Source organism: Tetrao urogallus, assembly GCF_951394365.1.
Source record: "Tetrao urogallus genome assembly, chromosome: 3".
NCBI lineage: Eukaryota > Metazoa > Chordata > Aves > Galliformes > Phasianidae > Tetrao > Tetrao urogallus.
Genome location: NC_136815.1, coordinates 62,133,093 through 62,157,159, shown reverse-complemented (window position 1 = coordinate 62,157,159; position 24,067 = coordinate 62,133,093). Strand labels below are relative to the sequence as shown.

The 24,067-nt window shown below is 39.1% G+C and overlaps 2 protein-coding genes across 2 annotated transcripts; both read right to left on the bottom strand.

The window, feature by feature from the left end:
• Positions 1 to 950: 950 nt before the first annotated feature.
• CHMP5 (charged multivesicular body protein 5) lies at positions 951 to 9,096 on the bottom strand (the record flags this gene model as incomplete). The annotated part of the gene is made up of 8 exons (XM_079533428.1): positions 951 to 1,001; positions 1,445 to 1,557; positions 1,906 to 2,014; positions 3,025 to 3,096; positions 3,177 to 3,270; positions 4,250 to 4,296; positions 5,096 to 5,200; positions 9,028 to 9,096. The coding sequence occupies 8 exons, from the start codon at positions 9,094 to 9,096 to the stop codon at positions 951 to 953; spliced, it is 660 nt and encodes a 219-aa protein (XP_079389554.1).
• A 1,245-nt stretch (positions 9,097 to 10,341) lies between these two features.
• FH (fumarate hydratase) lies at positions 10,342 to 24,052 on the bottom strand (the record flags this gene model as incomplete). The annotated part of the gene is made up of 10 exons (XM_079533263.1): positions 10,342 to 10,484; positions 11,018 to 11,171; positions 12,484 to 12,611; positions 13,342 to 13,545; positions 15,342 to 15,507; positions 16,406 to 16,588; positions 17,545 to 17,721; positions 18,963 to 19,073; positions 19,824 to 19,958; positions 23,930 to 24,052. 10 exons carry the CDS (start codon positions 24,050 to 24,052, stop codon positions 10,342 to 10,344), a joined length of 1,524 nt encoding a protein of 507 aa, XP_079389389.1.
• Between the last annotated feature and the right edge of the window lie 15 nt (positions 24,053 to 24,067).

Genomic DNA, 24,067 nt, shown 5'->3' with positions numbered 1-24,067 from the left:
CATTACAACAGTCTCATGCTCACAACTGGTGAACTAATGGGAGAAAGAAGTTTTTATGTGATTATTTATTGCTAGGAGACTAATTCATAAAATGATAGAATATCCTGAGTTGGAAGGGACCAGTAAGGATCATTGAGTCCAACTCCTGTCTCCACACAGGACTACCCAAAAATCTGACCATAATTAGTTGCTGAGTAACTCCTGTCAGGAGGAGAACCATGGCAAAAGCAAGCCTTGTGTGAGTGTAGCCTTGCTAAAGCACTAGGTGCTTTTGGGGCTGGAGCCAGCCTCCATCACTGTCAGGGCTGAGCTCAAGCAGCATACAGCAATGAGAACAGGACAGGCTAAGACCATTACTACAAATACCACACAATAGACTCAGCTAATCTAAGTGATTTTATGTCTAAGTTCAATACATAATGACAACCCTATTTGACACGGCTTTCAAGGTTACGAGTACAATAGCATAAAAGTCTCCAAACTGAAGTAGTTTAAAAATGTTTTTGACTCTTTTTATCAAATAAGTATAGTAATAAGGAAGATATTTTACAGAGAAAAAGCAGCAACATACAATCTTAGTTTCAAGAAAGAGAAACAATACAAAAATCAAAGCAAACCTCCACTATAAACAGCCACCACTATTCTTTACATATTATTTTGTCCATAAGACACAAGAAATCAAAAACTTTTAGACTGTTTGCTTCCACTGAAGGAAACTGTGCCACATTTTTCCATTAATAGAAAAGTCAGTAGTAGAACAACTTTCTTCAAAGAAAGACCATCACCAGCCATATTGCATTCTAGGATGTAGTGATATTAAGGTTGCACTGGAAGGACAAGTTCTCCAGGATTTACAAAAAAAAAAAGAAAAAAAAAAAAAAAAAAAAAAAAAAAAAAGAGTCTTGATTTCTAAAGTGGAGTTCATTATATACATTGTGCTTTTGAAACATTTATGTTGCAGGAATCTTTGGCAATCCAAATTCATCCACCAATACACCATCCTGTATGAAAGAAAGAAATCTCAATGAGATCTCCACCCGTCACAATATATTGCGTAAGTTTATATGTTTTATAAAGCAGTATATCTCCAGTTGTCATGGTGACATCACTGGAATCAAAATAAAAGCATTCTCAGTAGTAAGCTACAGTAAAGCCCCAAAAACAGAAGAAAACATTTTGTCTATTTATTTATAAGAATAATTACACTAAGAGCTGTAGTGGTACCTTTAAATTTTACCTGTGGTGTTATCAGATAGCACTTACAAAATGATGTTTTAGCTCTTTGAAGTATAAAAAAAAATACATATGCAGCATCCAAAGCACACAAGACATGAAGTATCGTTTTTGTCCAAAATATTGGAGTCAAAATGAAGCAACCCACATAAATTCCATTAAGAACAACAACAACAAAAAAGTAATTGGCTTCAAGGAGGAAAGGACTCACTTTGTTTTTTGTATCAACAGGTGTGCCCTCTGGAATTGCTGGGGCAGAAGCAGCTTCATCTAAGTAGGAATTGTCTTCATCAGCTAAAAGCTCATCACCTAACGCATCCAGTTCTGAAATTTAATTAGTTTGGTTGAAACATCAGGTAAGAAAATCCTTTTGCAAAACGGAAAAATTAAAGAGAAACACAATTCATACTGAATGCTTCAATTCATCCTGATGTCCCTTATTTAGCTGCTAATCAGGGATACACAAAGACTTGCTCACACTCAAAGACAACATTCTGTTTCTCACTGTAGCATCCTATCAGTACCCCTTTCAGGTCTGCCCATTTATTACTGCTCTTACAGGAAATGTAGCTTTTATGCTGGAGTGGAGTTTTTTGTGGTTCTATTTTCTAAAGACTTTTCAGTATTTGGCTAGTGAAATTAAAATGTCACTTCCCCCTCCACCTTCCTCACCTGCTTCCAAATCATCTTCATCAATCTCTGGTGTTCCATAGCTACGACTCAGTGCTTCCTGGACTTCATTGGCTTCTTCCATCATATCCTCCAACTGATCTTGTATGTCCTGGAGCAGCAAATAGTTTCAACAGTCCACATGCAATGGTTTCAGTTAAATTAGTTGGAGCTTAATCAATTGTTTAATAGTTCTAGCATACAAAATAATTATTTTTACTTCTTAAATCAGTTTTTGAAGCAGTGTTAATGAAAGTCAAGAGACACACATTCAATACTATTTGATTACTATTAAAATTATAGTAAATAATATATCAGGCAGAAAGAGGAACCCTGCAACTACATCTCCGCAAAACCTTGTTTTTCTGTTTTAATGGGGAGCATAGGTGGCAATTCATCCACACAAAGTATGACAATTAATATTCTTCAGGGTGAACTGAAAGCCTCTAATAAGTTACCCAAAGCTCAGAGTTATGCTGAAAACCAGGAAACAGTAGATCTAAGGACTGGCCTAAGCTGTGCCACAGCAAAATTGATGAAATATATCAGCATACCCATGGCATTGTACTTACGTACAAGTAAGGAACCAATACTTATTAAAGGTTTACAATGTAGGCTATAAATAAAATCAGCATAGGAAAGGGAGCTTAGAGGAATTAAATACTGACATTTGATAAGAGTTTAAGTACAGCATACTTGAAATTATATTTTAAGTTCTTATCTTTCTAAGCTGCATTTTCTAAAGGCAGGGCTAGGTCACACAGATCATTTTGAAGTGTTTATTTTTTTTAAGCTTGGCACTGGCATGAGGCAGGGGGAGCAAAGGACTAATCTGCATCTAAGAGCAGCAATAAGCATAAGGACAAAAATAGCATAAGGAGAAAAAAGGAGGCCAAAGAAGCTACAGCAGGAAGTATCACCAATATTTATGCTGAAGTGCTAAGGAAAAGAAAGGAGATTACAGGTGAACTCAGCATGGAAACAACAATCAGTAGAAGAACAACAACTGCAGTACCAGAGCAATAAGGAAGGAATTAAGATGGCAGTCCAATGAAAAATAAATATATTATTATTTCAGTGCACCATTTCTATTCTTTAATAATTTAACTATAGTAAGCTTACCTCAATTTGATCAATTTTCACTTGCTTGTAAGCTTTCTTCATTTCTTTCACTCCCAGTTTCATTGCATCAACCTAGAATGATCAAATAATATGCTTGTATCCGATGAAGCAATACACGAAATTAAATAAATGTGAGACTAAGATACTGGTACCGTTGTTTTTGTATCCTTCAGTGCCTGGATGGTGTAATTAGCTTGCTCCATATTAAAAGACTGCTGTGCTAGATTATCCCGCTGTTGTTCATACCTGTTAAAAATAATGCAAATAACAGTGCTGAAACACCACTATTTATTGCCACCAAAAAAAAAAACATTCTGAAAAAGTTAATAAAGCTGCTTCTGAATTAAGCTTCTGTTTTAACTGATGGTATTGGTGAGGTTATCAAGAAAATCTGAATCACTGTAAGATGGAGATGAACACCATGGCTTACTAATGGAAGAGATGCAGGTTGTCCAATCCACAAAGGCCCTGCACTGAAGTTTTGTTGGGGCAGAGAGGAGAGGTGGGAATAGAGTGGAAAAAGAAAACTTACATCTAACCCCCCCCCCCCCCAAAAAAAAAAAAACATTTTTTTAAAGCAAATAATAGTTCTTCTCAAGGCTAAAGTACTACCTAATCAAGAATGTAAAGCAGGCCAGGTTAAACATAAAGACTTGCTATTCAGGGCAATAATATACTCCAGTGAAGAACCCCTGAACACAGACCACACACAGTACCAACATTCTTCCCATTTTATTTGTTTCTGGACACTTTCCAAGACAATATACTAGTCCAGGCTGGACCATAGGATTGCCTACTACACTCATGCGTGGTTTTTTTGCATAGATACAATTACATGAGCTAAATTTGCTCAAATCCTAAAGGCTGTCCACACAGAACAGAAAAATTTTCAGTTAACCAAAGCAAGATCAGAAAGTACACGATTTAGAGTAATCAGTGATATAAAAATAGGCTTTATCTCTTTTAGAAAGTTCACAAGCCAAGCACGTCTTCAGTGATTAGCAGGTGTAGGTCAGCTTATCCCAGTCCAAATTTATATATTAACATACAAATTAGGCACAACTATGCTGACAGAAAATCTGTAATATGGTTTTGAAGGGCTGACTAGCTTGCTCAGCATTTCTCTTTTGAGGATGCTCAGAAGCAACAGTATTGAAAAGAAAAATGGAAGTATGCCACTCTCCTTCAACAAACCAGCCTTTAGTGATGCCAAATGAAAACTTACATTCGCTTCTGCTTTAACACTCTCAACGCTTTCTGTTTCACTGTATTCTGAAAGACAGAATATCCACATATTAGGCAAAGCATTTTACTTTACTTTGCATTATACTGCTTAAGCCTAATACATTCAATTTAAATTTTGAGAGTCTCCAGTGACTAATGCACAGTTTAACAGTAGTCACTTTTAGAGCACAACCCTGCATCAATGATCAACAAAGCAGGCTTGTATGCGACGCTTCTAGTATCTTTCCTGTTTTCAGGCTTTCCTACTTTCCTAATGTCAGGCTTTTGATTTTTTTTCTAGAAGTAGAATATGAAGTCAGACTTAAATAACAGAACTTTTATCTTTATAAACTTATCTTAACAGTTGGCATTAAATAATATTGCAAAATAGTGCTTTATCAATACCATTTATACTGGATATGTTTACTACTAAATAAACATTTGATACGTTTATCATTAAATACTGTTTACCTGTTCATCTCTTTCAAAACCAGGCTTTCCTACAGCCTTTCTGAATCGCACAGATCTTTTTCTTTTGACAGGTGAACAGAACAGCCTCTACCAGACTTGACTCAGTTAACAAAAGGAAGAAGGGAGGCAGTGGAGTTACTTCTGATGGACGAATTACAGTATACTTTGGAAAAGTTAAAAACCAGTTAAAACACCATTCAGAGACATGTGCCTAAGAGATGATTCAGAATAGAGATAATCCTGCAAATTCTTACATCCTTCCCAGTAAGACAAGATGCATTTCTAAAAACCTGAAGAACTGGATAAATCACTCCCTTACATGACAAGCTGTGCGAGTCACATCCTCTGCTGCTTAAATCCCACAGAAACTTGTTACCTTTGCAGGCCCCTCTCTCATCTTCTTCATTTGATCCTTATATTTCACTAGTTCAGCATCAAGTCTGGCAATTTTCTTGTCAATCGACTCAGCTCTGCTATCCACCTTTAATACATGACATGAAAAACAAACACACAAAACACTCATTAGTATTTTATTCAGGTACCGTACAGGAAAGAATGGCCTTAGTCTGAATATGCTACCAAAAAAATTGTTTTTTCACTCAGGATTTTGTGAGCAATTTAAAGTTTGTAGAAAATGTGAAAGCAGAAACACCTGCTACAAGGAAGACAAGAAATACTCTAAGGTTTCAGCAAGCTCTGCCCTTGTAACGCATTCTCACCATTTTGAGATGCTCCTTTGCATACCCTATCAAGTCACAGCCTCTGTTCAGGCATTTGTGATAATGTGCAATGCCAGGGACTAAACTGAAACAGAAAAACATAGGTGCACCATGCTGGTAGGTAAGAAGGGAACACAAAAAGCACAGGGACGTGTTCAGCAAGGGTAGAAGTTTACCTTTGGTGAACTGAGAACATGAACCCTTCACAAGATAGCTCTTCTTTGATACTAGGATTACTGGCTACATTTAACAAGCTGAAACTTTTGCTGGAACTTGCTAAAACAGGCTGCCCAGAGAGGTTGTGGAGGTGTCCAAGGCCAGGTTGGATGGGGCCCTGGGCAGCCTGGTCTGGTATTAAATGGGGAGGTTGGTGGCCCTGCATGTGGCAGGCGAATTGGAGAGTCATGATCCTTGAGGTTCCTTCCAACCCTGACCATTCTGTGATTCTGAAACTTTTGTGTCAAATTCACTTTCCTCATCACTCCCCAAAAAGGAAGCCAGGGAACAGCAAGTCCATGGCAGTACTCCAAACTTTTTGTGCATTTTACTCCAAATCCTGAGGGCAGCTGCATGACTCCATAAAAGACCTCCAGCCCTAGAAGTCCTGGTGCAGTGCACGCAACGTATCTGTTTCTATGGAAATATTTTCAGCCTACTGCGTAAGAGGGTTAAACATGATTCTACATAACTGAGCATGGTTACAGATGCTATTAACAGCACTCACAGCATCACAAAAATGCTTGATGTGGACTATCACCCAAGAAGCATCCTAAGATGGTTGAATATAATCACATTCCTATCGTAAGCTGAGAGCAATCGATGAAAATTTACAATTCTGCCTTGCTGTCAGTATGGTTAAACGTGCAGTTATTCAAATATTCACTTAGGTGTCTCGATGATCCTTTTAAGCCTCTGTTCTATGGCAGCAGCATACATTTGCCAGAGGCATTCTGAGCAGGCCATTTGATAGGAATATTCCTTACACGAGAGATTCAACTAACCGGGCACATCTGGCATGGAAAGATTTGCATTAAGATTCTTTTATACCAAGCACTTCTCTCATTAGCAAGAAAATAAGCCATCTGTGATTATTAAAATCTTGTAGATTGGAAGTCTAGCACCTCCTCAAGATCTTGATCAGTTAAGCACATGTTGGAGCACACCCAGCCTTCTGCACGGGGACAAATCAGCTCATAGGTAAGAGGCTATAGCAATTCTCAGAGCCAGTGCAAGCAGGAAATGGAGGCAAGCTCTCTGATCCATCACCTACATGAAAATTACACACAGTACACGGGAAGTAAGCTTCTAAAAATAAATTGAGTACCGTGCACACACAGTATCCCTGCTTGTGTAAAATTAGGTACAGTGTGCTGGTTCTTTGGCTTCAGTCAGAAAAAGGGAAACAGAAGGGCATCCAATTTAAACAAAAAAGTGAATGTGATATCTCAAATACCTATTAAGCAAAATGACAGCTTTTTTTGTACATAGAAATACATATGTTACCTACATGGCTGAATGTTAATATTGCTGCCACAGCTACGAGCCATTTGTTTTAGGTCATGTTCCATGCTTATTTCTTTAAAAATAATATTATTTTTTTTTTCCAATGAAGTAAAAAGAACACCAATGCCACAGTAGGAACTGTATCCCTCCTACCAGCCTCATGACAGCTTTGAGTCATCTGACTGCAAAGCCAGCAAGGACAATAAAATCTGCCACTGGGTGCAGTGACGAGGCAAGCACTAGAAGCACAGCAAGAGAGCAAGCAGAAATGGGGAGAGCAGAGAAGTGCCCATGGAGAGCAAGAGGGGAGACAGGAGGGCACTGCACAGCCAGCTGAAAAATCCAGCAGTAGCCAAACGGCACAGAAAAGTAGAGAGAAGTGCTTCCTGGGTTTCAGTAAATTGCTTTCAGTCAGAGTAGCCACATAATCAGCTCCTTGAATTCAGAACCCTTCAACTAGTTAGGTGCCTTAATGTGATGCCTGTCCTAGCACTGTAGGAAAAAAAAAAGAAAAAAAAAAGGTGTACTAAATGCTGTCTTTCTTGGGGTCAGTCATACTACTTTTGTATATAAAGGAAAGAACATTCCAAAGGTAGCTATAGTCACTGCTTAACAGTTGTCTATTTTCCTTTTTTTTGTTTTTTTTAAAGGATACCATTAAGTGATGGGATAAGAGATTTTACAAGGCAATCCCACTCTTTCAAAAGATGCAGTAAAACATATCAAAGGTCAACAATAATACAGAAACAACACCAAATCTCCAAACTGTTGAATTGAACCATGCTAAAGAAAATGTTTTTTTCCCCCAAATATCTCATACTATACCTTTCAATAGTAATTCTTTTCTTATTTTTAATTTTTTGAATTTGATCTCCCTAGTCCTTTAGTGGGAACCATGCTTAACTTTCTAGAATCTTAAATATTATGAAAAAATATTACGAAAACAGAGCGAGCATTTTACCAAACAGATGGTTCACTTCATATAAATGAAGACGACAAGTTCATTCACAAACTTGAAACAGGAAGTACGTTTCTGCCCATGCTTACTAATACGTGAAACAGCCAAACAGTCACAGAACAGCTTGGGTTGGAAGGGGCCTTAAAGGTCATCTAGTTCCAATCCCCAGTTTTGGGCAGTGCCCACCAGCTCAGGCTGCTCAGAGCTCCATCCAACCTGGCCTTAAACACCTCCAGCCCTAAATTTTAGTTCCAACCACAGAAACTGATGTTGTCAAAACAGGCAAAAGCAAAGATGGAGCTCAGGAATATCATCAGGAATGGCTTGGCTTACAGACTTCCTCATACCAAACACCCCGTGCTTGGAGAAGGCACTAAGCAGTTGACCAACCCAGGCTCTCGATTTCACATCTTAAAAAACACTCCCCTCTAACTCAAACAATTTTACAATTCTGTGGTTGTTGGCCAAGTCACTACAGATTAACCTGAAACTCTGCTCTTCAGTTAAGATGGTGTCTCATACAACTACATTTACAGAAAACATAATAAATACAGGCAACTAAAAAAAAGGTCACGACAGCTTGCAGCTCCTAGTGAGTCGTGGTGCTGACCATCATTCTGGGAGAAAAATCCCAAATTCCTGCCACTGTTTATCAAGGAAGCTGCTTCAGTTATGATCGTATGCAATCTAAAAATCCACTTGGACTGACCTAGCTCCGAGAGGAATACAGCCTGCTGGCATACCTAAATCGGGCTGCTTTTATTAGATGAGTTCTGTCAGCGTTAACTTGGAAGTGGCAAAATCAGCCCTGAAAAATCGCATATCAATACAAAGTCGGCTGCTACAAGAGACAGACTTCCCAGCCTTCAGCCCATATCGCCAAGACGACAAACGCAGTCGTTAATGACGATGCGTCAGGTGGGTTCTGGCGGCATTCCGGACACGCACCTCAGCACGCTCTGCTAACAGCGGAAGCTGACCGCGGTGCAGGGGCAGCCCCTGCTCGGCACATCCCAGCTGACACCGCCAAGCGCCCGGCCCCGTTCCCTAGCGCTTCCCACCGACCTCAGCCCCCGTGACCCCATTCCCCCCCTCCGCAAACCGCCCCGCCCGGGACCGCGGACCCACCGTCCCGATGCAGTCGGTGAGGCTGGGCGGGGGCGCCTTGGGCTTCGCCTTGCCGAAGAAGCGGTTCATGGCGGCGGTCGGCCTGCGGCTCGGCGACGGCAGCAACAACGATCGCGCCGGCCCGGAAGCACAGTGCCCACTTCGCGCCTGCGCTCTGCTAAAGGCGGAAGTACTTGCACGGAGGAGCGCTACCACTTCCGGTCACACGGGGAGGGCGACGAACCCCCATTAGCTGTGCGGAGGGCGGCGGTGCTAAGCAGAGCCCATTTAAAGGGGCACCGCAGTACAGCGCAACTGGAGCCGTCTCTCTGGCAGGGCTGGTGCTGTTGGCTGGACTGAAGCTATAGGTGATGTCCGACCTGCACTTGTTCTGAATCTTATTCAGGGCTTGGCGTGAAGGGCTGGATATTGTTCTTCAACACAAAACATCTGGAAGGATGCAGGATAGATTTAAGACTGTAATGAAAAATAAGTGCTTTCTTCGTAAGAAGTGGATGCACATATAATTTAGCCTGTGCTGTATTTCATCAGTGGTTTCATCAAAATCAAATAACTATTGGTCAATCAACCAAATAAAATATTTCAAAAGCAACTTTAAAAGATGTTTCTCAGCACTGAATTTGAAAAGGAAGGAATTGTGAGCTTTTTGGGAGAACTGGAATACTTGTGAGATTATTTATATGTTCTAAGGCTTACTTTTTAACACACCAGGATTCCACTTAACAGCAATACCCAGTAGGCAGGCTCCAATAGTTTTAAGTATTCAAATTCAAAGATACATCTACAGCCATGCATCCGTACAGTATACTAAGACGTTCCCTCCCACACCACATACTGTGTAACTGTAAATATATCATGTCAGCCTTGCATCAGCTTTTCCCTTTTTTCCCCTCCCTGGAAGCACTGAAGGCCAGGCTGGATGGGGCTGTAAGCAACCTGGTCTAGACGGAGGTGTCCCTGCCTATAGCAGGGAGTTTGGAACTAGATGTCTTAAAGGTCCCTTCCAACCCAAACCATTCAGTGATTCTAATTTCTTCAAATTGCTGTGCCCTCCTAGAAAAACACCATTTAAGTTCCAACATTATTGAAATGTTATTTTCTAATATTTAAAAAAAAAAAAAAAGCAGCAGAATCTTCCTCATAAGATCAGTTGATTTTAACACATCAGATACCGCTTATGCCATATATATGCCAAATAATACCATGAAAACACAAGTGAAGCAGAAGTATATTACACTTGTTTTGTTTTATTCTATTTTAAGTTAAGAACACTTTGTTTTTTTGTTTGTTTTGCAGGTGTTTCGTTTTAAGACATTACTGAGGACCTAACATATCTTTAGGCTTCACCCACTGGTCAAACTGGTCTGATGTGAGGAATCCCAACTTGATAGCAGCTTCTTTTAACGTTGTCCCTTCTTTGTGTGCAGTCTTGGCAATCTTAGCTGCTTTATCATATCCTGTAGCAAACAAAAAGAAACCATTGAGTCATGTTCAGTTTCAGAAGATTTTTTTTAGAGATGAGAAAAAAGTAAGACACTCGGTTTTCTGAGAATTAATTTTGCTACATAGTTCTATTACTACTTAACTCAATTTGCAGTAAATATGCACTGAATGTATTATACAAACTCCTTACTTAAAGTAGTCTTGATGTAGGTTTTAGACTACATAGAGATTTATGCAACTTTCTCCCATTTTCGTGTTACACTTTTTGTTATTATCAGAAATCAAATCAGGATGACGTACACAAATTCTCTCAATCTCTTTCCTGTTCTGAATTATTTCTTTAACACACTGTTATGGTACTGCAAAAGCAAGGTGTATCTTTATCACCACCAACAGCAATTGATGATGCTAAAGGAAACTAACTTTTGGCCTGGCACAGAACTTGGTTTCCTAACACTGTGACAATACAAACAATGCATGCAAAATAATGTTTCTGAAAAGTATATAAGTGCAATTGTTTTGAGAAGTTTCTGAGATTTAAACCTACCTATATGTGGATTAAGTGCTGTTACCAACATCAGGGATTCACTCATTAGTTTGTTGATCCTATCTGTATTGGCTTGGATTCCAACAACACAGTTGTCAGTGAAAGAAACACAAACATCTCCAAGAAGTCTTGCAGAGCTTAAAACATTCTTAATCTAAAAAAACAAACAAACAAACAAAAAAAACCACAACATCCAACAATTATTGTATTCAGATATTAGTAGCTGCACAATCAGGCACACTTGTTCCTAAGTGGCGTCTCTCTATCCCCCAAAATGTACCTCTCTGATTGGCAGCAAAGTGGTACATAAAATAATGCACCCTATTCCTGCTGCAGTCTATGCTCAGTTACTCCCACTTGAAGTAATTTTCTGAGAATCATTTAAGAGATGAACTCTTGCCTACAGACCACTGTATGTAAGGATGTCTTGATACAACAGTTCACAAGTACTGAGTAAGAAATGAATGAAGGTATTTCATTCAAGGTCATTCCTCCACCACTAGGTACCAATACTACAACATTTAACACTATAAAGTACAGCACTGTCTGGCATTAGCCTCCTGCTTTGACAATCCGTAACATCCCACTTTTTTTTTCCCTTCTCCTTTTTTTTATTTGTCTATATTTATGTTCTGCTAGTTACATCTCTTAGCTGTTCAATATGATTTTTGGAGGGTGTGGGGCAGGGCTTCAAAACCAGGTGCTGTATGCTTAGAAGTTCATTCAGATGGGAGAAAGAAAAAAATATTTTAATAATTCCTAACGTAAACTAAAAAAGCGACATCAGCAAGTGTATGCAGTGTAGAAAAATAGCATACAGCATTCTGCTTCCCTTGTGCCTCTTATCTCTAACTAAAAGACAGAAACTCTACAGCTTTCCTTTTATTTCTATATAATATTAGTATATTTTTCACAAATCACCTTAGTTGTTTTTAAAATTATCATCCCTACCCTAACCTCTGCAATATTATTTTATCTTATACACTGTTCTTCACTGTTGTGAAGATTGTCTCCACAATCTTCTCTCTTTTTTTTTTTTTTTTTGTTCTCTCAATTCTCCTGTTTGTTTCTTGGGTTTAATTGGAAAAAAAAAAAAAAGTAAATAACCCAAGGAAGAAAATAAAAATGATGACTTCATTTGAAAACATCCAAATTTCAGTACCAGGTGATATGCGACATTCAATTAATTTTTTAATTAAATTAAATAGAGAGAGGAAAAGCATGTGTATGTGCACAGATCTTTAAGATAAAAGCTTATCAGCATAAGATATCTTCATGTAACAAGGCTGCTACCATCCTGTCAGAATAACAATTACCATACAAAAGAATAACGTTTTTTCCTCACATTTTATCAGATTCTCCAGTCCCCGTATTGACCAAATATTCATTGAGCTTTTCTCTACTTATCTGACTGTACAAATGACAACATCAGAAGTCCTAAATATTTTACAACTTCTAGAACTTACCATCATGGGCTTAAAAACATTCAGCTCAAAGTGCCCATTGCTACCTCCTACAGTAACAGCAACGTGGTTTCCCATAACCTGGGCTGCCACCATGGTAACCGCTTCACACTGCGTAGGATTCACTTTTCCTGGTTGTGAAAGGGAGACAAAAACATCAATGAAGACTAAGGAAATCCATCAATCATTTGTTTTCTCATTTACCAAATCACATTCAAGAGAAGATACTTTGTAGGAGGTAACGTTGTACTCCTTTTTATCTGTTCACCACAAAAGAAATTATTTCCGTAAACTATATTAAAATTTAACTGTACTGCTCTAGTCTTATTTATTCCCCATTCTCTGCAAAATGCAAAACCTTCAATTATATTGTCTTCTCTTGAAAGAAGAATCTGCAGAATGCAAAGATTTAAAGAAGGCCACCCACAGATGGCTGCTTTAGCAATTTGCTGAGTTTTCAAGAGTAGGCTCAAACAGGCATGAACTAAGCAGCTGTTAATTACTACAGTCCTTAATAATCAAGAGACTGTTACCTGTCTTTACTCAAGCAGGTTGGTGTGTCTGGTAAATCATTGCCAAGTCTCAGTTAACTTAAGAAAAGTATTACTAGCTCGTTAAAATTATTTTCTAACAAAATCAGTACACTGCCTTTACTTGGCCAAGAAGAGTAAGTACATACATTCTCCTTCATGTGCTTGCCAGCACACAGCTGTGCAAGCATTTTTATGAACACGAATTTTGGTAAAATGTAACAGAAGATAAACTGACAGAAGTGTCAGTTCACAGACTTACTGACATCAAAGAGTTAGTAGTCCAAAACAAAAGAAACAGGAATTTTTTCTCTGCATGTTTTCTCCATACCTGGCATGATACTGCTTCCTGGTTCATTTTCAGGCAGGATGAGTTCTCCTAATCCAGAGCGTGGTCCAGATCCCAGGAAACGAATATCATTAGCTATTTTCATCAGACTACATGCCACTGTGTTCATAGCTCCGCTGAGTTCAACTAGAGCATCGTGAGCTGCAAGAGCTTCAAATTTATTGGGAGCAGTGACAAAGGGCAAGCCTACAAGGACAGTGAGGAATATGAAGCCTATTAGGCACTTACATGAAGACATAAACCAGAAAACCAACCACACAGTTAGCTTAACATAAAACTATGCCAGTAACACCAAGCTCATCTCTCTTTCTACCTTTCTTCAAAAATGTGTTTCTTAAACGGATTCAATTCAATACAAAAGGCACAATAAAAGTCACTAAAATAGACAAGAATGTGAAACTTAAGCATCAACTCAAATTTGAGAAGCAAAGATATGGATTTCAAGTTTCCATGCTGTATTGCATACTAAGCAATGCAGCAATTTGCTTTGCACCTCAATACTTAAAACATTTCAATAATCTCTTGTGGGTTAGCCCAAATGTATCCATCTTAATTCCTGTTTAGACTCTCCATTTCAAGGCTGCTTTCTCTCAGTTATAGAAATAGGGGTTTTTGCAGCACAGCCATTAGGGCAAATAAGAAGTAATCACAATTGGATTAGCTACTTAAGGAAAAAAGATGCATCAAGCATTAGCACTGGAAGGGAACAACAGCCAGATGGAACATGCAAAAGCTCATTAAGGCTTAGGATGCCTGAAACTTCTGGCAACAGCAAAAGCACAGGAGCAATGGAAGCAACAGCTCTTCTTATGTTAATTAAATCTACAGTCTGAGTGTAGGTTCTATAATTAAAAACATTTCTTCAGGATTCTGCCGTGCAAGTAAATTCTCAGCAAAATTTTATTGGTGGTGGTGGACATCAAATATGGATGCTGACTGTGAGCTGAACTTGTGCCCCACAGAATTACTGGCCTGAGCCTATTTTATCAGTACAAACAAGAAGAGTAGCAAAATCTCAGTTCCTAGAGGAAGTGCAAATTCCTACCATGTTCTGCAGACCCTGCCAGACACAGGCTCCCATTCTATCTGTATGCACTTCTGCATTTCACAGATGCCAAGATCATTCCGAACTTTTCATTTTGTCTTTGCCAATAAGTTTCCCATGAGAGAACGTAAGGAATTTAAATAGTCTGCTCTACTTGTTTTAAACTTGTACAACCCTCACATATGGTATACCTAATGAGCGTAAGATGGACAACCCTGCCCACAGCAGGGGGTTTGGAACTAGATGATCTCTGAGGTCACTTCCAACCCAAGCCATTCTGTGATTCCACATGATTCTATGGGACAGCTTCCTACAACACTGATGGCTTCTCCAAGCACCAAAACAAGCCCTTTACTGCTTCTCAGCAGCTGTTGTTTATATCACTTCTTCCCTGCCAAGGTACAAGAAAATCTCAATCTTCTACTAGATTGTGAATAATAGATCTGTTAATACAAAAATATTGCTGATAAGCAGTTACAGTGTATTTAAGTGAAATACATATGTATTCATTGTGGGGCCTTTTTTAAAACTGACATAGAAAAACTGGTCCACAGATCAGAAAACTCAATGGCTCTTTAAGTTGAGATTTAATATCTATAAAGACAGCATCAGAAACCAAACAGCTAACCTCCACTCCTTCACATGAAATAAATTGGTGGTTCTGGAAAAGTTTGGGGTTTTTTTTGTTTCATCCCCTCTTCTTTTATGGCAAGTAATTGAAGATCAAGAGAGTCACAGAAACAGAGATCAGAATGGAAGTATGGCTGGGCTACTAACAGAAGTCTGAAACACTAAATCTCCAGTAAGCCAAATTCATTGCACCACTCTCACTGCGCTAAGTACTGTTAGAAAAAATACTCTGCATGAAATAATTTTAAGTATAAGGCTTACAAAACATATACTGCTTTATTGATAACTCCAAAATATCATTTCTCACCCGTCAGTTCAGCCACTTTAGCAGCAACTTTCTCAGCAAAGCCAATTCTTGTGTTTAATCCTGTACCAACTGCAGTCCCACCAGCTGCCAGCTGATACACTCTTGGCATGGTTGACTCAATCCTAGCCACGCCGTATTTAATTTGTTGCACATAGCCACTAAATTCCTTTGAAAGAATGAAGCATAGAAGAAAAACACAGTAATAAGAAAATAGAATTCTTTGGATTTTTAACAGTACTCATTTACTGAAGGCATTGAACTTCACCAAGATGCTAAAAGGTGTTTTCATTAAGAGGGAAAATTCCCATATATTAGAAGACTGCTCACACAGCAGGGACAACTTACACATAAAAGCAACCTACGTATATAAAAATGTATATTACAATGCATCTTTCTCTTGCCTTGTATCTCATTCATGTACTTTGTAAAATCTGAATCCAAGGTAGGTCATACCTCAGATTGCACTAACAAAGACTCAACGTGCAATTAGACAAACAGATCCTGGACTTTGTTCATGTAATTTTAGTTAATCAGAAATCCACCTGTGCCTTCTTGGGAAAAAGATACACAAATTTTACAGAGATTTTTTATCAGTTCAGTTAGAATTAATACCTTACCAAGTAAGGTAACCTAAGCAATTCCTGACAATACAATAACAAGGATTTCTCATACACATATAATCATGAACATACTTTTATTCAAAATATTTTGTAGTTCTGTATGTTGTCTAAACCTCATTCATATAAACTTACAAATTACAGGCCCAATTTACCATGCTGCCAGTGTAATAGAAATAAGTTTTGTTACTTGGCAATCAAACATCACTTTGAAATCATTTATATTTTATTACCATAAGCAACATATATGGAAAATTTTAAGAACGCTTCCAAAGCAGTTATTAGAGAACAGCGTTCAGCAGAACTCCAAAAAAATGATGAAAATATTCAGAGATTCAGCCAATTGCCTAATTTATCTTAAACTGATTTTAGTCTCCTCAAATTTGCCCATTTCCTCCAATATATTTACAAGTTTTCTCCAAACAAACGTGCATTTTCACTGTTTACCTGCCCAAGCGTAAGTGGAACAGCATCTTGTGTGTGAGTGCGTCCTATTTTTATGATTTGGGAAAACTCTTTGGATTTTGCTTCAAGTGCATTCTGTAGCTTCTTCAGTCCAGGCAACAACACCTCATTAACTTCCTGGGCAGCAGCGATATGCATTGCTGTTGGGAAAGTGTCATTTGAACTCTGTGAAGGAAGTTTCAGAAACTTATTTACAGGGTTTTCTCACCATAATACCTTACAATATTAAGACTGACATGTATGGCTTTATTCTCTTTACTTTATGAAGAAGGAATTGAGAATACAGTAAGGAACCTAGCAGTGTTCCACAAGCCACTCTGAAGGAATCATTAAATCTTCTAAACTCCCATCAAGCATGTTATTAACAAAATCTATGCCTTATGCCCACATAAACTAAATATACCAAAGGACAACAGAACTGCTACAAAATACAAAATATAGATAACAAATGGATTTGGGAATTTAAAGAAATTATAGCTAACTTCAAAAGGTCAAAAATATTGATTTTGTAATGATAATTCCATAGTCCCATAGGATTTCGAGCAAGCACAAAAGATCAGAGCTACAATCAACTCGGTGGCTCAAACTTCAGCTAATCTGAAGAAAATTCTAAGAGTGAAATACAATAAACATGTCTACCTAAGAGTGGGTAAACAAATACTAAATGGCTCTTTTGCTTGCCAATTACAGGACCTTAGCCACCTTATTATTTCTTCTACATGCTTTATGGAGTGTATTTGGGAGATAACATCTACATGGATGCAGCCTCTAGAAATTGGATTTAAATTGAACTTTTTTATGACTGCTTGCAGAAGCGTTCATCACCAGGCCACTTCTGCCTGATATATCACTTGTGAATTCATCTGTCATAAATGAGAGTTTTTAATCTGAAAAGCTCCTACTGACACAGACCAAATTTTCAAGTTCCTTTAATCTGAAAAACCTGAAATTTGGAAAATTGTTGCTAAAACCATAAATGCAACTATTTTTTCTATATATATATATTTTTTTTTCTATATCCCATATTTTATTTAAACAGATACAAAAATAATCTAAACAGTGGCTGTAAGACAATTCAGAATTAAAAAAAATTAAAAGAAGTATGATACAAGTATAATAACCTGGCTTTTATTAACATGATCATTTGGATGCACTGGAATTTTGCTTCCCAGTTTGCCTCCCAGTATTTCAATAGCTCTATTGCTGATGACTTCATTGACATTCATATTGGTTTGAGTTCCAGACCCAGTCTGCCACACCACCAGTGGAAAGTGATCATTTAATTTTCCTGCAGCTACCTGTAATGGAAAAACAAAGAAGATCTGTTCTACCAGAAAAAAAAAAAAAAAAGAAAGAAGCAGCTATACTTGAATATATTGCAAGATTCATATGTACTGACTTGCATGGAAAGAAGATCCTGATCAGCTACAGATGTCTATACCAACTTATACCTTCTGTAGGTAGGTTGTGACACTTGCCATCTCAAGTCAAGGCAAAGCAACAAATATTAATATTCTCCTCTTCAATCTATATTTTTTGGACCCTGATGAACCTCATCCGCATACAGAGATTTTTCTAGGGATGTAATAATTTCAAAATCTGTGCTCACAAGTATCTCTCCCATGCATATCAACCTCAGAAAAGCATAGAATGCAAAACAAGAGATCTGTTGTCACAACACTGAGGTTAGATCTCCATCTCCAAATGTTCAACTTACAACACAGTCCTCCTGGAATCATGCTTTTCAAGAAAAGCCCTTATGAGATATTTTCTACTTTATACAAGGGCAGAGCTTCCACTTTGAAAAGCAACTCTGTTGTTTGTTCTATCTTTTTTCTTTCAGGTTACTGAGGAGGCATTTTTAAAAATGCAATAAAAAAACCTCAAACAGCTTTCAGAACTCACAAATCTAAGCCAAGGAGCCTTTAGCCACCAAAACCTCTAATCCACCTTTCACTAGAAAAGACTGGCTATACTCTCGTGTTTCCCAAAGTTCTTGGGGCTTGAGACTCATGGTACTACAGATGGTAGAGAGCAGACATGGCTTCTGCATACTTCCAAGATTTTGAGGAACAAGAAAGCTCTGTAAAACAATTATTCCAGCTAAATATCTGTTGGTCTATGCAAAGGAGTACAAATAGTATAACCATGCCTTAGTTATTGCTCATTCACAACTGTGCATTAGGGTGGTATTTATCCTGAGAAAGTGAAGATATTTCTGTCTCACATCATCCTCTTTAGCTACAAAAGTGATACTTGAAAAAGCACGGATTGACTAGCAATCCTAAATCTGAAGAGGAAACAAATGAGTAACAGAAAAACTATTCAGACTGCAGGTGGTCTTCAAAATACAGGGATACAATTGCTTAACAGACTAGAGACTTTGATAACGTGGAAGCTTTGCCTGTATGGCAGACTTGCTCTAACAATTCAAGAAAGAAATGCAAGACATCTTCATCAAGCCCTCAAACAGTGCTCCCAAGAGAAGCTAACCAAATATACAGTGACAGTTCTAGTATTTTCAGCAGTTTGCTCCTACCTCATCTGCTGCCTTTACAATAGCACTGGCAATCTTTGGGTCGAGACCATAATCTTGATTTACTTCAGCTGCTGCCCTCTTCAAGATGCCAAAGGCCCTTATAACTTGAACCTGAGACACAAGAATAAATTTAAACATGTAATCTTTTTTCATTCCTCCAATGAATAGGAATTCACAGCACAGATCATTTCTAACTCAAATCCCTTCTAATCTTAAACACAGCAACAGCCAACCAAGCAACCAGAGAGCAATTTAGAGCACGTGATGTGTCATCTCATTCCAGGTAACATTTATCCAAACAGTACAGAAAGCAATTCATAACTCACCCTTTCTTTCTATGTGTATCGAAACCAACTACATGTATTAAAATGAACAGAAAAGAAGAACTGGGTTTGTTTCTAAAATAGAATTTTGAAGGCAGATTGGCTTATGCTTCAGTACATTCAAAAACAGAGAATGATGGTGTCCATGTACGCTCATGCTTTAATTACATCTACAAGTAAGAAAGCAGTTTATCAACATATGACACTTAAATACCTTCAATACACTTAGATACTCCCTACATTTAAATATCTTCAACAACAAACTACACTGCATTACAGTAAAAGTAATTCAAATTATTCCATCCATTGCCTTTGCTCTTCAATAAAATGAAAGATTTCTATTCATCCTGTTGGTTTGGGTTTGTTTGTTTGTTTTAATAAAACAACACAATAAAAAGCAACACCTCACCATGAAAATTCTAACTTCAATGAAAATTCAAAGGTGACCATAATTCCAGAAAGAGATTAAGAAAAGGTATTCACTTATGTTCCAAAACATACTGAAAGGTGTAAGTGGACACAGGCTTGAATTACTTACTGGCATCCTTTCTGAAACACCTCCGATCTTGAAGTTCATCGTAGATCTTACAGTCTGAGCACCATAGTATTTGTCACTTGGGACCTTCAGTTCACCAAAGGTATCATATTCTATCCTAAAAGACTCTTGAGTGGACTGTAGGAAAGGGAAATAAAAAGTATGTTTCAAACACTGGCAAACAGCATATTTTTCTTGAAAGGAGAAACAACTGAGAAAAAATGTGTAAGAAGGGGAAAAAAGGGTAACAAAGATACACAACTAGGTGTTAAGTATTTTTCTAATTATATTTACAAACTTTTGACACGTTTCTAGTCTGATTACCTATCGCTACAAGAGTCACAATTACAAATATTACAGCCTAGCAAACCCACTGGTGACAGGCAGCACTGAGAGACTTCAGACTTTGGCTGCTCACTGCATAAAACTCATCATCCTGGTGAAGACTCATGTTGTTTTGAAGAATCAGAAACTCATTTTACAATTTGCAGAATGGCTGTTAGAGCCAAACATAAGAACTAACATGGTTCACACAACATCCATCCAGGCAACATAACAGAAACCCTATCAGAAATCCACACTGCACATGGGAATTAAAATACTTGAAAGGAGCAGCTGAGTAATTGATTACTAGCTGCTGATTGTGAATTCTCACCTTATGCCTAAGAACACTATATACACGTTATTATGTAACACAGAAGTAAATTAAGTTTAGGTGATGTACACCAACTGAAAAGGAAAGCCTTTTTTTTTTTTTTAAAAAAAAAAAAAAAAAACCACCACAGTAGCAACAAAAAAATGCAACATATTCATTTATGACATGATCACATTTGTATGTTGCTTCACAGATTATGGGATTGGAGAGGAAGCATGTAAATGCAGTTTAGTCTTTCTCTTCCTACACTTTTGTCAGCAAAGCCTCAATCTGCTATGAGAAAGATGCTCATCCTTCCACACAGGAGAAGGTTACCTTCTTATGGAGTCCCCAGAGAGGGGAAAAAGACTATTTGAATTCTTAATCATAGAATCATGGAATAAAACAATCCCAGCTTCATAGTAATACACACACAGTGATGAGCTCTGGCCTAACAACGACCATCAACTGTAAATCAAATTTTAGGAACTATTAGGAAAACATTATCATGGTTCATGTACATTTAGAATGCTAGTTGCAGATTTGGTTTTCTCATCTCAAAAAAGCATATTATTTGAAACAGTTCAAAGAAAGGCAGTAAGGCTGATCAAAGTGGGGTACAGCTTTTATGCAAGCCTGATTGTGTAGTTCAGAAAGAGACAACCTGGGGACCAAAGAAAAACTAGAGCAGTAAAATTGCTAGAATGACAGCAAATACTAGCTGCTCACCATCTCTTCCAGTACAAGAAATATGAGCAACAATATTAGGGTAGCAGGGGGGAGGTTCAAGGTAACAGAAGGAAGCATTACCTCACACATGGCGCAGACTGACAAAACTGCTTGCCAACTGATGTTGTGGATGCAAGAAGCTTGCAAGTGTTCAAGACAGACAAGATAAACACTCAGAAAAAAACATCTGAACTGGGTTATCACACAGAGAAACCACAGACTCGGGAAAAGTCCTTGATTTGAAAATGAGAAGTCTGTGTAAGTGAAAGAAGAAAGCACTTTATATGTTTGCACATTTCTTACTCTTCCCTAGGTGCCCACTGCTGAAGCCATACTGTTTCTCCCCTTGGTCAGCTTTACTTTCTCCTTATTCTGTGGGTCTTGGACTTCTTGGAGAGGAGCGCAGCTGAGTTTGTGCAGAACAGCACACACTCTCCAGCAGTCTGTCCATGTCTACACAATCACAGGTAGCAAGCGGTGGGTGGGAGTATTCCATATTTTACTGTCCTGGGCAGTGTTTCCAGCCAGATGGAGAAGCTCTGCCATTAGGTACATCAGCAACCATGTAACAGAGCCACCAGCCCCAGGGCTCAGGGCTCTCTTGCAGTGCAGATGTTGCATATGACTTAGAAGAAACTGCAGCCCAGCCCACAAACACCAAGTTAGCTGGTGCACTGCTGTCCTGCTCCCCTCAACTTGCTTTTGACTTTCCCATAGACCCTGACCCCACAGAAAGACTACACAGAGCACAGATCAATATGCCTTTTTGACAATTCTTAACCCTCTCTATTCTATTTTAATCACTTAATGTTCATATACATGCTAAAGAAAAACACATCACAGATATCCACTGGTCTACTGGTCTCTAAAACCCCTGCTTTTGGTAACTGGACACTTCAGGTAAGCAGACAACATAAGGCTTTCTATAGAGATGTGCTCTGTTTCTGCCAAATTCCAAGCACCCATAGTCCAAAGCTTACAGTTAGGCAAACATAACTGTCCTCTTGCCTTGTTGCGGGGTACCGATCAGCTAGGACTGATTGCACCATCACACACTGGAAGAATTCAAACAGAACTGCTGCTGTAATGCTTCCTGTAGAAAATTATATTCTCATTTGAGATGTAACAACTTTTGGATGTAAGTATTTCAGTTCAAAGAATAGTTGTGGTTTTTTTTTGTGTGTGTTTTTTTTTGTTTTTTACCATGTCAGAAATAGTCCTTAAAAACTGGCAGAAAATGGAATTTGTGCTTATCTACTCTCCTTTATATTATCAACTGAGTTCCACATTCTGATATTTACTCTTTAGGAACAGCTTGTGCAATTTAGCTTTAAGTTGAGGCAATGCAATAGCCATTCAATAGGGCCATAGGCACACTACATTCTATGCAACATAAATTGTTCCAAAATATAAATCTTGCTGCCAAGAAATTCTCTACAAACTTCGAAAAGCGTGAGCTTTGGTTCATTATTTCCCTCCACCCTCATTTAAATATTGGTTGGTACATTTTTGGTAGTGCTCTTGGAAATAAAAACATACAAAATTTTCCCATAGTTTGAACTCTTAATCCTCGGAGGAACATTTTGCTCTAACTTCTAACACACGTTATCTAAACTCAAGCAATTAATAATGCCTACGTGCAGCACAGGGCATATTCCTGACCTGCAAAGATCACAATACTGCACTTCTTGTCAGACTGCTGCCTTGCATACGTATTGGGCCTTCAGCAAGTGCAAGAAGGCCACTATCTATAACATACATGTCACAAAATCACAGAATGGTTTGGGTTGAAAGGGACCTTTAAGATATCTAGTTCCAACCCCTGCTACAGACAGGGACACCTCCCTCTAGGCCAGGTTGTTCAAAGTCCCATCCAACCTGGCTTCCAATGCTTGCAGGGAGGGGGCATCCACAACCTCAGTGGGCAACCTGCTCCAGTGTCTCACCACACTCACAGTAAAGCACGTCTTCCTAATATCTAATCTAAATCTACCCTCTGCTAATTTACAGCCATTTCCCCTCATCCTGTCACTACCTGCCTTTATCAAAAGTTCCTTCCCAATTAGTTTTCATGCTTTTGTTGCCCCCCTTTTATGTTGCAATTAAGAATATTAAAAACTTTTGCTACCTATACATAATAATTATATTACACTCCTTTTATGTAGCCCAATACAATTCCTCTTCACTCGGTGCAGCCCAGGCAAGCCAGAAAGGTTGGACATCCATAAATCCATAATGCTTTCCTTCAGCTTCAGAGACCCTTATGGAATAGCATTCACGTTCCCCCAGCAGCCCAACAGCCAAGCCGCAATAAATAATTTAGGATGTCTGGCAGAGATCACAGACCGCTTTCGGGTACAGCCGAAGCACCTCCCTACTTCTCGAGCAGCCCGCAAGACTCTCCTGATTTTTCTAGAAGCAGCTCCGCACGCCAGAACTCTGCCACAGCTCGGGCAGCTCCGGGCCCCGCTCACATCAAATCCCGTCCCCTACGGGCACCACAGATAACAGCCGGGCAACGCAGCGCGGGCACCGGGCCTCCGCAGGCCGCGCGCTGCAGGCAGGGAATAGCGAGCGGAGCGCAGGACCGCTCCCGGCGCCACTCTCACACCACCGCGGCTAAACGCCGGGCCCGGCGCCCCCAGGCAGAGCAGGCGGCGGAGAGCCGAAGGGGCGGAGCCGCGGAGAGGACGGCTGTCCCGATAGAGGTCACGACGCCCCCGGCCCGGCCCGGCCCGGTGCTCACCATGGCGGCGCGCAGAGGGGTCCAGCGAGCGGCGTTGGTGGCGGCTGTGCCGGGGAATGGCGGCGACGCCAGGAGCCCGGCGCAGCGGCCCAAGCGGCGGAAGGCGCGGAGTGAGCGGTGCATGGTGACGGCGCAGGG